Here is a 17,858-nt window from a genome sequence, read left to right as displayed (position 1 = left end):
GTTGCCAGGAACAGTTGTAACAATTTGCTCATCGTTGTGGTGATTTTCTTAAGGGCAAATTTATAATGGACAAAAGACGACCATCAGCAGTTTCTTTAATGAGAACAGGCCTGCCCCATTTTATGCATTTCGCTTTGGCCCTTGTCCTCCAGGCTCCAAGCCAAGTGAAACTATTTTTAAATCCTTTTATACTTTCCTTATTTCTCACTTTCTATTTTTCTCCCTTTATCATACAACCTCCATCACTCACTCAATCCCTTCCTCCTACCTCTCTAAGCCTCTCATTCCTTCACTTTCCTTTTCTCTCCCCCTCTCTCTGCCTCCCTCCATCCTAATACCTCCCTCCCTTGACTCACCCCCCACCCACCCGGCACTCTCTCCTCTTCACTTCACTCCAATGGCTTTCAGCTGTGGAGTAATCACTGCAATATTGTCTCTAGCAAGCCTTCTCTGCAGTTAAAATAGCGGAAATGTCAGTAATAGGGGAACTCTGTGTGGAGGTATGTAGGTGCATGTGTTTGTCTTTATAACCTAGAGTGCAACAAAACAGAGAGATGATGGAGGGTTCACTCATAAAATGGATATGTAATTTTTTGACATAACTGTTACTTTTCCACACATCGCTCATTAGCGTGTTTGGTCACAACGTGGTGCTCTTGTCACTCGTTGTGCCGAAAAGTAAAACACAAGTGCACACTCCATTAAACTATACACAAAAACGGGATTAAAAGAAACAAGAGTCCCCTTTTAAGACTCCAGATTTTTATACAACATCATGCTCTTAGTTGACATGATTGCACTTTATTCCTTCAACATTTTGTTTTTCTGTTGTTTGCCTCACCAGGGGAGAGGCAGCGGTTAGCGAGTTTCTGGTTCTCTACACTTTTGTAAATGAATTGCATGACAGAGCGCTTCCCCCTCCTTACAACACTGGAACAACAGCACGTCAAAGTCTGGCAACAAAGCTTCTGTGTAAAAACATGGACTATGCGTTGCTTTGCCTAAGCAAACAGGTTTCACTAAAACAATCTCATCATCGCTCTAAATCATAATTATGGGGTATCCAGAGACAGAGAGCCAGTAAATGAAAAGCGCAGTTTATGTGCACACAAGAGGGCTTCTTTGTGAGCACTCATGTTTTCCAGCATGTAGGGAAGGAAAGACAGAGAGGTTCTGATTCTGAGGAGTTTAAATGTCGAGCACTTGTTGCACCAAATCTCTAGCAAGGAAGGAAGAAAGAAAGCTCTGTATGATGATCTGTCTACTTGACGGCTAGCAGTTTCAGACTCTCTGGATTTGGGCACACACAAACTCACACACCGGTGATGGACGAAGTATTCAGAATCGGAATAACTTTAATGATGCCCCAAGGGAAATTGCTTTGTTACAATTGCAGCAGGAATTGAGTAAACATAGTAATGAATAAACATTACTATAAATGGTAATAATAATAAATACTCAGTAAGTGAATAGAAAACTTTACAAATGCAAATAACACTAAACTCACTACACTCACAGAAGTCCCTCCGGTTCCTCACTAGGGCCACTAGCTCATCCGGCGTATTAGTGACGGTACAACTCTCTCTACTAGCATGTTCAGAGAGGGTGCAGCTTAAATAAGTTACTAGTAAAAATTCAAAGATGTATGACAAGAAGAAGAAAGCCAACAAACTGAAAAAAATAAGAAGGCAAACAGGAGCAACGGTAACAGGCTGCATGCACTTCAAGTCCTTTCTTGAGTAAAACTAAATACTATGCTACAAGCAGAAGTCCTGCATTTAAAAGTTTGCTTGAAGCAGATGTAATTGATATTTTTAGAATAACAATGTATGAAAAAGCAATGCGAGAGGGGTCGCTCGTAGTGACGAGCCTACGGAGAATCTGAATCTGTAGTTCCGTAGGTCCCCTCGGCTTTACGGAGTTTGTCTAGCTGTACGGCCGAATCTTAACTCAGGAGCTGGTCGAGACCGAAAACAGAGCTAAAAGAGAGTGAATATCGGATTTACATCCACCAAATGGCAATAAACATGACTCCAAATGCGTAATTATGGTGCTGTAATGCTGCTGCCCCCAAGTGGCCAGAAAAATCAGTTGTTGCAGCGAGTTCAGAAATGTAGGGTTACAACTAATGATTATTTTTATTATTGATAACCTGACAGTTTTTTTTTTTTAATTGTTTTGTCTATAAAATTTCAGAAAATAGACATTTATTGTGATCTCTCTTTTTTTTTTAAAAACCATCAAATTCTCACATTTCAGAAGCTGGCACCAGGATTTTTTGGACATTTTTGCTAAAAAAAAAAAACGATTAATGGTTTTTTTTGTTGTTGTTGTTGTTTTTTCAGAGTGGTTGATTGGTCAGTTTTTTGGTGACCAATTAACATAGTAATAATTTTAGCTCAGAAGTAAAAGTACTGGCTGTGAAGAAGGGTTGGGTCACATTAAAGGTTTCAGGATTTTTTTTTTTTTTTTTTGAAACAGCCAAAGATAGAATGAAAAAAAAGGGGGATCGAAAGCTGGAAAGAGGCATAAAGAATGATTTTATGAGTTTATGTAAGGGTGGTTGTAAGATGTAAATCTGTGAAGTAGCTAACTCTACAGCTATCTTATAATTCTTGTAAAGTAAAAAGTACAATATTTCTTTCTGAAATTTAGTGGAGAAATAGAAGAGAGGTCTGCCAAAATAAAAATGTGGAAATGTAATTTGCAACTTTGAATCTCACACACACACACACACACACACACACACACACACACACACACAACACAGACATTTTCATGTACATATACATATTCAGACACACATGCTATCCACATTACACACATATATTTTCACACAGTCAAAGAAAGAGACATACAATCTTTCCCTTTCATGATTCGCACATCCGCAAACACGCCAACGGACCCTCACACACATACACACACGTACGGTTTGCAATCACATACAGATGCCCTGGCAGGCACACACATCGCTCATGTCTCAAACATGATGACCCCTCTCTCAGTCGGCCTTGTCGCTTGTCCTTTGAGGACACCGGATGCTAATTGGAAACAGGAAGCTGGCGTTTCCACAGAAGCTTCAAAGAGCTGTCACAGCAAATATGTCTCAGCTAAAATAGAATCCTCACTGCTGCCTTGACCACGGTTTCCCCTGCCACATCGCCACCATCCAGAAACTTTATATTACAATCAACTGTTTGTGCGCTCCATTGTGTGGAGGTCCAGCCTGTAAATAGGTGCACGAGGTGAATCTGGAAACAGTAAAAGGCAGTGGGGCCACTTTGAGCCCTGACATAACATGCATACAATAAGAGTGGGCATTCACATTTTATATATTCTCAATATTAATACATACTGATCAAATGTGGAAGATTTAAAATGTCCAGATTAAATCAGATCAAACAAATTAAGTGAAATACAATACACATTGTTTTATGTATTTTTTTTCTCATGCATGCATTGACTGTGCCGTAAATAAATGAAAAACAAATGTTGAAAGGACGATTATTTGTTATTATTATTTGTAGCAAATCACAGAACAGAAAACAAGGCGAGTAGGTGCGTTGAATTACAATAATACCATTGCAGTGTAAAAACTTTTTTTTTTAATTTTTTAAAAAAATTTTTAATTTTTTTGAAGGTCCATCAAATGATCAGCACCTTTATTTATTTTTTTTCTCCCCTTTTCACTTTTTATTTGTTAAGCACTTTTCTTGCTTATTGTAAACTGCTGTGATCAATATCTCTGGGACATAAAATCTGGGTGAACATCTCTTTAAACTGATCTGCAGCTTTTAAAATTTTATGTACTTTCATTAAAAATTAGTTACAAAAAAATGATGAACCTTAATCATGGGAAACAAATGATCTTTTCTGGACCTGCATCAAACATTAATCACATACAGTGAATTCAGAAAGTATTCAGACCCCTTCACTTTTTCACATTTTGTCTTGTCGAAGCCTTATCTTGACTTAATGACTAAGCGAAAACAGAATTTTAGAAATTTGTGCAAATGTATTAAAAAGGAAAAGCTAAAATATCACATTGACATAAGTATTCAGACCCTTTCCTCAATACTTGGTTGAAGCACCTTTGGCAGGGATTCCGGCCTCAAGTCTTCTTGGGTATGACGCAGCTTTGCACACCTGGATCTGGTGATTTTCTGCCATTCTTTTCTGCCGATCCTCACAAGCTCTGTCAGGTTGGACGGGTGAACGAGGTTGATGAGAGCGGTGAGACTGAACCAAAGCAGTAACATTTTGGGCCGTCAAATAAAAACAGCACAACTGCACTTTGTTCTGTTCAGCTCTCCTCAACCATGACCAGTCTCCCTGTCCCTGCAGCCCCACGCTGCCACAACCATGCCTCACCGTTGGGATGGTATTGGGCAGGTGATGATTGGTGCCTGGTTTCCTCCGGACGTGACGCTTAGAATTGGGTTAAACAGTTCAATCTTGGTTTCATCAGACCAGAGAATCTTGCTTACACCCCAATCAAAGTGTAGAAACATCTCAAAGATCAAGAGAAATGGGAGGCACCTGGCCTACATTTCAAGTGTCATAACAAAGGGTCTGAATACTTATGTCAATGTGATATATCAGTTTTTCCATTTTATTAAATCTGCAAAAAATTCTAAAATTCTTCTTTCTCTTTGTCATTATGGGCTATTGAGTGTAGATTGATGATGGGAAAAAATGAATTTTAACAATTTTAGCGTAAGGCTGCAACATAACTAAATGTGAAGAAAGGGAAGGGCTCCAAATACTTTCTGAATGCACTGTATATCAGCTACACAACACTCACACACTCACACACACACACACACACACACACACACACACACACACACACACACACACACACACACACACACACACACTCACACACACACATATACTCACAACCCCCACCACATTCACTCCTTGACTTGTTGCAGCAGCGTCAAAGGCGTCCAGCTGCACAGGAAAACATGTTACACCAAAGGAAAGAAACCAAGAAACATAATCCCGGCAGTGCAGGGCTGTCTTCAAACTGGAAATGTTTTACATTTCGTCTTAAACTGGTGGCTTGAAACTGGATGACACTGGAGACAAGTTGATGTACACTTTATTCAGGCCTTCCTGGTTTAGTTTTCAAAGTCATCTTAAGATCAATAGGTGGCTAATAATTGTAAAAACAATAATAATAATAATAACTGTATCCCGAAAACAGTGCAGTGGTGATATTTGATATCTGAGTAGGTGGTTATACTGAATCAGAATCAGGGGAGAGGTCGGTGTGTCAGTAATATGTTCAAGGACACGATCCCTCAGTGGCTTCCCACACACAAAAACTGCCAATTTAGTTTGAAAGGGCACTGTGTTGATAGCTTACTGCATCTACTGCATCGTAATAATTAGGAACTCTTGACTGTTACTGCAACACCTTTTTGTTTTAAACATTGTTTAAGCGTTAATTTTCGATGCATATCTAGGCTGAATATGTGAGTGTCAGAATAAGGAGGTGTTTCTTTCTCTCACCTTGCTTCCTAGAAGTGGAGCTGTTCTGCTTAACCAGCTGTTTTATCCACAGCGTGGGAGCAGTTATCTCTGCAGTGACAGGAGGACAAGAGGAAACATCAATAGCTGTCACACTTTTAAATGATCTCAACATAGCTCGGCACAGTTAAGTTAGCCCTGGTCGGCTCGTGCCAACACCACCAGTAGCTACATATTTCAAATACAATTTGTACAGCCAAGCTTTGCCCACAAAACCAAAATTAAAATTACATCCAAGATCCCATTATTTCCAAAAGATATCAAATATGTCATCTAGCATTTTTGACATCTGGACTTTTCCATTTGATGTAATGGTGCATTCTTAAGACGTAGCGTCTTGGGTTTCAGTATTAATTTCATAAAATGCTGTAGCTTCACTAAAGTCTTGGAAGAAGTTGTGTATCAAAATCCCAAAAGTACACAAAGCAGAAATAAGATGACATGCAGCAAATGTGAGCCAGCTTTTAAACCATGACGGACAGCCTAAATACACTGTATCGACCTTAGCTAACAAAGTTAATATCTTACCACTGTGCTACAGGTGGAGAAGTACTTAGAGGAGACTTACCATCACCCTCAGGGGGGACGTGAGTCTCCATGGTGGGTGTGGGCTTGGAGCCGTCATCTGGGTTGAGGGTGAGAAAGAAACGGAAAGAGACTACCATTATTGAGGTTAATACAATCTACTCTCCAGAACTGTTGAATGGTTGGGATTTGCACATGGCCCGGCCAAGACAGATAGAAAAACAGACAGAAAGACAGATTGAATTTTACAAAAACAAAGGACGACCACCCACATGACTTCTCTCTCACACACGTACACACCAATAAACCAACTTCTCACGCTGGCACTCTTACACTAACATGATCGGCCTGCACATTTAACACACTCCTTCACAATCGTACTGTAAACAACGCACGCATGCACATACATACACTCACATGAGGAGACCATCCCCCCATCGGGACCCGCATGATTGCAGTGCAGGTGTAGGATGTGTTGATAGGGACAGAGAGGCCTACCCATAACTATTCCAAACACAGAGGTGAACAAGCCTCCGGGACAAATGATAGAGGTCTGAACTCCATTATCCTTCGATTGTCACAATAAGACGATTTGTCGATGTCGCACCGGTCAGTCGCTCAATTGGCTGGTCCCCCCAAAACGCTGGTCCAGAGCACAGGCTCAACAAATAGACGGATTGCACTGAAATTTGGCGGTGTTAGTGATGGTTTCGAGAGGGTCATTTCAAATGACCTTGGTGATGGTCTGACCATTGTTCTAACGCCATCGTCACATAAAAAATTGTCCTTGACTCACGCCTCGGTCCGTCAGAGGGATATCTCAAAATGTCCTGATTTTGCCAAAATTTGTCGCGGATATTCATGACATTCAAAAGATTGAATTATAGTGTTTTTAGTTGTCCCCCTGACCTTTCCTCTAGGGCCACAGTCAGCGTAACATCTCAGCTATTTGTGCGTAATTTTTCATTTTGCAGAGAAGAAATATGAAAACTGTATTCTCCCAGATGAATTAATGCTGCGGGCTTGAACGACCCCATGGCCTTTCTTGTGGCATTACTCTCAGGATAAACTTTGTTTGTGTCTAGCACACAAATACAGAGTCTAGTACTGACTCTGAAAAAAAAGCACTGACGAGCATTCTGCCAGTACCTTTTTAATACAGTGTTTCTCGCCTGTATTTCGCCACATTTGAAACACATGACAAACTGTATAACTGGTAGTAGTACTAGAGATCACTATCTCCATATTCACGAATATTTATTACTATGAAACTTTTAAAAGGCTCTTTAAAGTTTGGCCGAGTTTCTAAGTTGCAGGCCGAATAAACCGTCGCTATCCTTTTCTCACCCTCAGTTTTCTTAGTCACTGTTGGGGAAAAACATTTCATCATCAAGTATATAAAATTATACAGTCCTCCGCATGAATGTTCTCATTTTGGCAACCAAAGACTTATTTGCTAGATGTTAAGAGGGTAAATTTTGGGTGAACTGGCATCTCACTTTGTGGAAAAATAGATAACAAAATTATAATTATTTCGTTATTACAAACCATATTAAATCGTATAGTCCCACTGTGTTGCCCATGTCTTACCACAGCTATACTACTATGTGATAAGAGAAAATTTACGTAACAGATTTTAAACATAATTGACTGTACAATTTGTGACCACTACTGAAGAATCGCCCATACATCACATCTACATTCTAACACAGGCTGAGCTGAGGAAAATATTCAGAGCTGAAAGAATCAATATCCTCCTAAAAATGCATAAATTGTAATCCATCGTATATAATGCTGTGGATTTGTGCTACCTAGAATACTCACCCATTTGCAGTTTTGTCGCTTCTGGAAAATCCCTTTGGAAATAGTTCAATCAAAAGCAAACCACAGAAAAAACTTTGATTGGAGTCATTCTACAAACACTAAAGTAAGTCCTCAAATCAAATGACGTATCAGTATGTTGGAACACTCGAGGTCAAACTGACCTGAGCTGGTCAAACTGTAAATAAAATACAATAGTTACTAGGCTAAGTGCAAACCTGGATCAAACACTAGTCGGAAATACCAGTGTTTCTTTCAACCTACAGATTTCTTTTCGACCACTGACAATGTATAATGTATGCTGAACACGATGGAACAACTTGTATCTTACAGTATTTCTCAATTACCGTTTGATCCAGGTCTGGACTTTGAGCTACAAACTGTGAGGGGAAAAACACAATTAATGTAATCATCGGCAGCAAAGCCCTTCGACTGTCAACCCCCACGGCTGTATATACGATAACACCCTCGGGGCTTGGAATAACTACAGTGCTTTACAATAGAGAAACCCTGAGGGGCTGCACATCTTTGCTCAGTTTAAATAAAGCCCCTCTGGATGTATTTTCAGTACCAGTTCTGAAGCCGAGCCAAAGTTTGACGGATGATCGCGTAAAACCCAGGAAAGAAATCTTTGCATCAGCTTTACTGTATTTTTTTTCTTGAACTGATTGAGTTACTTTTAATAAAACTACAAAACCACAGTACAGTCATTCTTTAGGATTCTGGCACATTTTACAATTTCAGCAGACACAGTACGAAGACATGACTGGAGCAAAAGTAGTGTGCCCATCGCTCAACGGTTCTGCCACTGATGCATGTACCGAAGGTTAACAAATACCTGAGGATTGGTTATGCTGCAGGGTCTGAGGTCTTATACCTCATATTGAGGTGTGATGTCTTACATCGGAAGAGCTCGGCGTAATTCTGACTCGCCAGAGAAAAAAAAAATGCTATTTTCGAGATGTGTTCATTAACTGGGTGCTGTTTTTCATGCACATCCCCTTAATATAACAAGTGAAAGGTCAGTCGTGTACCTTTCTGCTCTGCGCAAATAAAGTATGGACTTTGCACAGAGCAGATGGAGCAAAATCAGGTCGAAAGACATTTTGAACTCGTGCTCTCTTTCTGTCTCTCGCATACAAACAGAAACATTCACACGCATGCACACACAACATACAGCAGATCGCAGCTCACCTTTTCTACCAGAGCTCGATGGCCCAGGTGGTTTATCGGTTACTGACCCTGTGAAGAAAAAACAAAACAAAAAAAAAAAACGTATACAAAGCAAAGAAAGCTGCTCAGGAACTTTTAAGAGTTTGATTCCAGAATGCTGTTCATTTTGGAAACAAAAAAAAAAAAACCTTAAAATTTCCCACCTTACTGAAAATAAATTATCTTGCAAGAGCTTGACTCACTTGATAGCTATCTAAGGATTTCGAATTAAATTTGATAGCTCCAACTGAACACAGAACACACGCCAAAAGAAAAACATCACTCCCGCAGATTACACAACCCACTCATGTGCTGCCTTAGAATTAGATGCTGAGGTTTGTCAAAGTTTGATGAGTACATTCTGTTAGTACGTCATAGGCACACATTGAAACATTTGGCTTGTTGCATTATCTTAGTGTTGATTAACATGAACCTGAGTGATTTGCTACATCTGTGGAAAAGGATCCAAAAAAAAAAAAAAAATTAAGTTTCCAAATCTCATTCTCGTTTGCTGCATGCAGATAGTTGGTGTCATGCATGGATGCACGGAGGAAAAGAGCAAAATTAGACAGTGCCGCCAATTACAATAGAAGGACAAAGGGGAGATATTTCAAGTGAATGCAACTAGAAGGAAATTTACTACCTGACAATCCACTTGTCGCAGCATGAGTTCCCATAAATTCATGGAAGTTTCCTGCAAATGTATGTGAGATGATTGATTCGGGTCATAGTGTACAGGGGTGTCTGAGCATGTCAGTAAAGGTTATTTGTTGTCAGCTGAGAGGGAATGGATTGTACGGAAAGAAGAGTTGGGCATGTTCGACTGTAGCAGCTGTATATCACGTTTATTGTGCCCAGTTTCTGTTTCCAGCGTCATACATACCTTTGCAAGAAACAATGAAGATATTGGATCTTATGCAGGACAGAACAGAGATCGCTACAGATTGTGTTGTGCCTCAAACTATATTTCGGTATTTCATAAGGAGGTTATTTAACTCTGTACAACTGAAAAGGTTTCCTCCATTGAGTGCTGGAAGGTTGCAGGAACAGTCACTGCTGTAGAGGTCAAAAAGTCACCACACATGAGATTAAGTTTAACTTCGGCTTTAAAACTTGTCAAGTGTCTTCATGTTGAAATTAAGAAATTAAAGAAAATCTAATTCCAAAGGTTCAGTCACACCAGCATTTAATGTTTTGGTCAGAAATCATTTCCCTTCAGTGGAGCTGCTGCAATCAGTGGACTCACTTGCAGAGACACAGTAAATTGATGACTTTTGTGCAGAGTTTAACTATGGTAAACTTTCAGACAAAAATTATTGCTGTTGACTAATTGCAAACTATCTTGACAGTGCTTAACGGTTGAGGCGATGAAGGAATTATATTAGCTGATTCAAACAACCCCGTTTCATGTAGTCCTGCTCTCCCAGAGTGTGAACTGCCCCGCAAATTAAATGGTTTACATGCAGTTTTTCTTTGCCAAAAAAATGTTGTATCCTAACAAACACGTTCAGTGCATTTTCTTCCTCATAAAACATTTAACAAGTTCATTTTTAATATTTTAGAGTGCTGTCATCCAGTGGAACAGTGTGAAACCGTGAGAAGGGCTATGTATCACGTTGCTGTGCGCATATGTGTCCTTGTGCACGTAATAAAAACAAATCAGGGCCCCATTTGTAAAAGCCTCGCTCCCACCACTAAAAGCGGTCAAAACTCTGCGGGGTACCTTTAACTGCGTGAAGTCACTGTCCAGTTAGCAACAAAGAGTGCATGTAGTTATGTCAACAAGATTTCAACAGTACCTATTTCATGAAGACGTGACTAAATATTGCTGACCACACACTCTTAAACTGCAGCCGTTTCTTTTCTTTTTTAACATTTTGAAAATCCCTGAACACATTATGCACAAGCTGCCAGGCATTTTCTCTCTTGAACCTGATCATACACTTGTTGTGCACATTAAAGCCACTTTCTACATCTAAAACATGTCGTTTGCTCCTAAAAAGGCTTTATCATATCTTGCAGGAATAAAGAATAACTTGAGATCTGCACTTTTACTACATCTGAGTATGTTTTTCTAAATAGGAAAAATTATGTGGTTTCCTGGACATGCTCCATTTGTGACCTTACTGGATTCTGTTTAAGGGGCTAAAACACAGCAGGTGCTGAGGGCAGCCATTCAGGTGATTAGTGGCACAAGTGGGAAATGCAGAGAAAAGAGAGGGAGCAGAAGATTGAGGCAGAGAGAAAGATGAAGAAACCGAGAGAGGAAAAGACCCAGAGAGAGCAGGAAGCCTCTGGCTGTCTGCTGAACAGCTCCAGAAGGGCATGCGACCATTCTCGCCACACTCTCCGGACAAAATTTGCACCATATGCTCTAGTGACTGTGCAGTCCAATTCTGGCAAACACCCCTGTGTATTATCCTCTGAGGGAAAATGATGGTGATTATCATAAAGTGTTCCCATCCAAAATGAGTGTGCAGAGGCCCGCGCTCTCTCCTCCAGCCTGCTGAGAGCACTCAAACGAGGAGGGGGGTGGAAGGACTGAGGGGCCCCCTGGATGTATGGCTATTAGCCGTCTCGTTGACCTTGCACCTGCTATACGCCACATGACATGTAACACACATGTGCCCATAGTATGGCAAATCAGACCCTCTGTAGCTGTAATCCAAAGGTTGTGTTTTCTCTTTATCTTTCATCAGCACAATCAGGGTTCCTGAAAGTCATTTATTTCAGATTTAGGATCAGTTCACTGATAATTTACTCAATTTAGGTTCTACCTCGAATGTCCTAGTATAACTAATATAACCCATACATTCTCAGTCTTGTCTGTGATAGGGAACTGAGGCTATAAACTATCTCCAGTTGTTTTTGAATTCTAAAGACACTGAAAGTTAATTGGCACAAACCCCAGTGACTTGGCTTCCGAGCACTCTTGGCTCCAAGATCCCACAAATCTAGCCACCATTGAAACTTTTACATGCTTGTTATGCTACTTCTCAAACCTAATAAAAAATTTTCGGGAAAAATCCTTCCCTACTACCACAGTTTTAGTCATACAGCCCGTTAAACGTTACTCTGAAGTAGACCTGCTCTGGTTGCACAAAAATAACTAAGTGCAACCTCGTATAGGACAAACTTTGTAAGATTCTTTGAAAAACTCTGGACATTTCATCAACAGGTTGCCAGGCTGTTTGCCCCCAGTACCTGAACACACCGGGGTCCTGTTTTGCACAGAGGAGCCACTCACTGGCTTGCCATCACTGGTGACACACCAGCAGTAACCTGTCAGAGTATGGCACTGGACCTGCAGAGGCAAAAAGGTAAATAATACCATAGCTTTGTAATGATACGTGATTTTGGTTAGTATGTGTATATTGTAAGTGTAAATACAGCAGAAGGTGAAGAGTTTGGGCAAAGATTTCTGTCAGTTAAATTAGATTATGTGAACGGGGATGGTTCACAAGGGACTGAGGGAAAGTGGAAAAGAGAGAGTGAAAGTAAGAGTAAGAACATGAAGGAAAAGAACTCTGTGTAGGTTCAGAGACAGACCTGGGCAAACGTTCCATCTTCGTTGCATTCTGGGATAAACATGGACTCCTGAGGTCTCCTGGCTTGTTCCAAAGCCTGGTTCCTCTCAGCACGACACTTGGACTGACCTGCATCTGTAACGCATTGACAAGCTGATGTCAAACACTGCACACAAACCTCGACGACTGTTGTTGTTTTTTTAACCGCAGATGCATGTTCTTTTTCAACAGCATGCTGTTCACATCTGAGAGGTGACCAATACATAATTTACTACTGTTGGTCAGTGAGCTCCGTCTGAGGTTTAAATGTCTTACTCAAGGGCACATTTTGATAGTTGTACATGGAGGAAGGAGCAATTATTTATTCACTTTCTCTACTGTTTATTTTTTTCCAATCAAGATTTTTGGGCCATTTTTCCAACTACTAGGCTTCCACCGCTATTTTGCTTTCCTGATAACAATCAGCCTTCAAAGCAATAGTCCTTAATGTTTTTTTATTAAATCAAACGCCATTTTTGATACAATCTACGATCTGAATTTTTTTTGCATTATCCATTCAGTTTATTTACTATTCTTGAATAACCTTTCTATATAGTAATTTTCATCACTAGTGGCAGAGTCCGCCATTCTTGCCCTGGATTCAAATACCGCCATTCTACCTATGCATACCCACACCGTGAGTTGTTTGGTTCCACTGTGAACAGATGGACCATTTGCTTGTCTTTTGTACTTCTGACAAAGTAGCTGCTCGAGGAGCGATGCTTGTAGTATTAAACTGCACTTGCTGTTACCACAATAACCACAGTTTTTTAAGGATTGCAACTTTAACAAGCTTTTAGCACAGGACTACCTGCAGTGATGGTTGCTCATGATTTTTGAGGGAAAAAAAAAACTCTCCCTCCATACTGATTTTAAAAACCTTTTAAACTGCAGATACATCCAGCACAGACAAGTCAGAGACCTTTTATTACACTACTTCAAAATGCTAAAACAACACATTCCTCGACAAATTACACTGCCATTGACCATTGCCAGTGCCAGAGCTAGGCTGTGAGCCGCACATTGTTAGTGTTGAGGAGTGCGTCATGTGCTCTACATTGAGTTTTTGAAATGTCAGTGGAAACTGAGCTTGTGCTCCTGCAGCTCTGATGAGCCAGACCCGCTCTCAGAGGACAGAGATGGAAGTGGCTGAAAGGTCATAGAATGAAGTGGGCTCCCCAGCAGCTGGTCGCTGGTTCAGAAACCCCATCAGCGACTACTGTTTTTATTGCACTCACAGCTCCTGTGGAGCTGAGCTTCATCTTTGATTGTTCGTGTGTACACATTCACACCAGGAAGCTGACCGGGGAAACCACACTCCTCCACTTTTGGCAAACCTTCTCCCTAAATAAATAAAAGTTTTATAAAAAGCCATCTCTGGACCTGAGAGGAGACAGACATGTTGTCTCCTCTCAGGGTATAAAACTGACAGAGGCAGAACTGGGTGACCATGTCATCGAGGAGGACAGACATGGTTACGTGAATTTATAAACGTGGGCTTTATATGGACTGAATATATTTAGTCTTTCTTCAGAGACAAGGCTCATTAAATACTGTAGTGCTCGTGTCAGTCCAATGTCCTTTTGAAGACCCCTTATTTAAAAATTTGACTGATTAACGGGAATGTAAGAACAACTTAACGATCAGAAGCTCTTCGCGATTTCTTCATCATGTCTTGTCTTATGTTTGTCTGTGCTTGTTAGTTATGACAAGGCAGCAATATACGCACGTCTCAAGGTTTGTTTGTTTCTTTTATTTATTTTGTAAGATAAGCCAATGAGGTACTGTTGCGAAAGTCCATATAACCACCATTCGAAAAATCGACCCGTCAAGTTTGATTCACTGCAGAAGACACAGTACATAACCTGACTGAGAAAAAGATATCCCCTGATCATCTTCATTTTAGAGATTTTGAATAACGAGCTGGCTCGTGACGGGTTTATTCTCCCCATATTTTATCCATGTAAATAATGGATAAATAGCTCTGCCTGTTGTAATAGGCATAGTTTTGTGTTTGTTGTTGATTTTGGTTGTTTGTTGTACCTGTTAACACTTTCTGCGCCTTGTAGTCAAATTTATCCATTCTGTTTAATCTGAATGTCACGAACACCTCACTAAGGCCTGGCCAGGCTTTGCCATTGTATACAAGGATTCATCCATGAACTGCCTGCTTAAATAAAGCTGCAGTTTCATTACAACAGAACGGGCCTGCCGCATCTGCAAAGACTGTGCAAGCTTTGCCTGGCTTTCCTTTCCTTGGCACACCACTGATATTATGAAACAAAACCATGTATTACCATACAGAGGGAACAAAATTCACTCCAAAAATGGATTTGGTTGGGACTGCTGTTTTCCTAATGGGCAGGGGGGGCTGAAAAAAAGGGGGGGAAATGCCAAGTTCCAACCTTGACTCTAGACCTATCAATCTCTGCTGTTGTTGAGTGGCTGGTATCCAGAGACTGAGAAAGTGTGTGATCCTGGTCTGTTAAAACTTACACGCCTAAAGAGAGGCGGAAAATGAAAGACATCTTCTCATTCAGTTCCACTTTTCTCAAACTTTCTCGTGTTTTCTCTGGCTCCAGCCTGCAACATCTTAAACACACTCATTGCTTTTTAAGATTATAGTACATAGTCACCAAGAGAAGATTAGATTAGCGTGTCTGAGGTTTCCTGGTCCTTACCTTTGAGCTCCAGGTCTCTCCCCTCAGATGTAGAGGTTGGTGCTGGAGCCACTGGCAATTGATCGATTTTCACCCAGTTTTTACCTGAAAGACAAAAAAAAGTCACATCAAGCTCTGTGTAGTCTGATGATGTGTGTAAAATTTACTGTACCACTGAAGTTTTCTGTTTAATCCAGTATCAAAAATCACTTTCAGGCAGACATCGATCCTCAGCATGCAACCTGGCAACAGTGGCAATCATTTGTTATAGCATACCATATGTTTTTAGGCCCAGGAGGCAGTGGCAGGCAATATGGCAGTGTATACAGTGAGACAATATATATTTGTCGACCATCACAGACTTTAATATAGCATTTATAACATGTAGCTATTCCTTTAATGTCTCTGGAAGTATTGGGCTATTGTGATAAATTCTGGAAATCAGCAAACAGGACTGCCTTGGTGGCAATACTGGATTTTTACATGATTTAAGCATGAATGTGATTAAGTGCTTGGATTTTTCAGGTATTTGCAGGACTAGCCAAAAACACATATTCCTGTGTTGTTATTCCGTCCAATCAATTCTTCAGATAATCTACAGAGTACTGGAGGGATCACATATCTTTGTTAGCCAACCCAGAAGTTAGCGTCACCATGGCCCCCTTGACAGAAAGGCCCAATGGGATTTTTCCATTGGCTTTAGGATTATTGCAGAAAATAAGCTCTGTGACAATCAAAAGTTTATGATGATTATGAATCTTCACAAATGAACGCCCCTTTTACCATTTTTGAAACCTAAATACAATCGCCAGAAGTGAAAAGCTAATGTTAGGCTGTAAACAAACTACACCATGGTCATAGGATTTCAGCGTCACCACCACTAAGCTTCCAATTTGTAATTTGATTTAGCGCGCTTACCTCTTCTACGAAAGCCTTTCCTCTTAAAAAGTTGGTAATAGTTTGCAATAGCACAAGTATAAAAACAACGAGGCCGTAAAAGCAGACTGGTGAGTAAATCGGTTTTCGTGTTCGGTGTGATGACGTTTAACGTCCCCGACTACCTCTGTAGTCTCATTTAACTGCTTGTTAGCAACCGTCTTTTTTAAGACCACGGGTGGGGTATTTACTGAAATAATTTATTTTTTATTTTAATTTTTAGAATAGAACGGAAAAATGTCTTGAGCTCGGGTCCGAAATCCCATTCAAAAAAACCCATCGACTTTGGGACAAGGGAACTGGAAGTGCAAAAATTCTGACTTATTTCTGGGTTTTAGGACTCATTCCTGCAGCAATCTAATATATCACAATATATATTGATATCATGATATCAAATTACCATAATAAAGTATTTTATCGTTCATTTCAACATGTCGTGAAAAATTGAAGACTTAGTTATCAATTTTATCTCTCAAAGTAATATTACTGTCACACAGTAATGCAGCTTGAGCAAAGGCTGTTTGGAAAACCCTTTTTGGTGAATTCATGGAAACTCCACTGTTTTCTAAGACTGCAAGTGCCAGCAGCTGACAACTTTGTATAGAAATAAGACAAACAATGCGCCAACGTGAATTTCATGAAAATGCTAATTTGAATATATCGCAATTTTTTTGCATTAAAAAGTTGCAGATAAATCGTAGATCCGAGTTTCCTTGAATGCACTCTGACAGATTACGCATTACAAAAAAATTTTCATGTATCTGCAGGTAGTTTTTCTTAGGATACTGGCATAGATTTAAAACCAGAGCCCAGTACTTACCTCGACATCGGCCGCGGTGTGCCAGTGTGAGCGTCTTATCCTTGCAGCGCGCCCTCTGCAGTTCACAGCCGGTCTCATAGCTCCGCCCATCCGAGCCGCACACCGGCTTCCCCTGCGTCCGTGAGCAGATGACCCCACAGTGACTGTCTCTGTCTCCAATCAGCCACTGCGATGAGAAATATAATATTTTAGCATAAAAATGGTGCAATACAAGAGAAATTTAACTCACATCAGGTTTCACGTTACACAACAGATAGAGTTTATAGCTTTTTTTTCTCATTCCTTGAAAAATTGGTTTGTTCTTTCTTTTTGGCTCATTTTCTTTTCTTTCTAGTTCCCCTGTGTTTGAACAAAGGCTGCATTCATCTGAATCTGAGATTGTGCCAAACTAACGTACAAATTGGACTCATGGGTCGTTTGCCCATTTTACTCAAAACATTTCTGCATTCCTCAAACACTTGTCGGCTGCTGCCTTCCTTTGTTTAAGCTACTGTAGCAAGGGTGTGAACTGCAGTGAACTGAATCTTAGCCTAGAAGCTAATTTGTCTAATTGGTCTTTGGCTGAAGACAGGTTGAACCTTGATTAAGTTTTAAAGCCAAACCACACTCAGAGCAATGGGAATCCTTCTCCCTCTCCCCAAATCTTTACTCATGATCTATTAGTAAGTCGATTCTACTCTACTGTTGGACGACAGCCTTCTCTCTGACAGCAGTAATGGTTCTTGGCTTCACCACTGCCTCAAATATATTTAAGGTCTAAAGGATTTCAGGGAAGCAGAA

At 40.3% G+C, this 17,858-nt stretch overlaps 1 protein-coding gene across 8 annotated transcripts in view; it reads right to left on the bottom strand.

The window, feature by feature from the left end:
• Positions 1-17,858, bottom strand: part of smoc1 (SPARC related modular calcium binding 1) — a 56,445-nt gene that overhangs the window by 21,364 nt on the left and 17,223 nt on the right. For 4 of the 8 annotated variants that reach the window (XM_040136885.1, XM_040136887.1, XM_040136884.1 and 1 more), the window contains exons 2-9: positions 17,079-17,244; positions 15,344-15,427; positions 12,646-12,758; positions 12,301-12,400; positions 9,740-9,790; positions 9,079-9,126; positions 6,107-6,196; positions 5,521-5,589 (exon numbers count right to left, since the gene is read on the bottom strand). In XM_040136885.1, coding sequence (XP_039992819.1) covers positions 5,521-5,589; positions 6,107-6,196; positions 9,079-9,126; positions 9,740-9,790; positions 12,301-12,400; positions 12,646-12,758; positions 15,344-15,427; positions 17,079-17,244 — 721 coding nt within the window. The remainder of the gene's footprint in view (positions 1-5,520; positions 5,590-6,106; positions 6,197-9,078; positions 9,127-9,739; positions 9,791-12,300; positions 12,401-12,645; positions 12,759-15,343; positions 15,428-17,078; positions 17,245-17,858) is intronic. The other 4 variants (XM_040136888.1, XM_040136889.1, XM_040136890.1 and 1 more) reach the window with 4 other exon arrangements.

This window comes from Xiphias gladius, chromosome 10 (assembly GCF_016859285.1).
Source record: "Xiphias gladius isolate SHS-SW01 ecotype Sanya breed wild chromosome 10, ASM1685928v1, whole genome shotgun sequence".
Taxonomy (NCBI): Eukaryota; Metazoa; Chordata; class Actinopteri; order Istiophoriformes; family Xiphiidae; genus Xiphias; species Xiphias gladius.
Note: the sequence above shows the minus strand (reverse complement) of the source record. Positions and strands in the feature narration are given on the sequence as shown.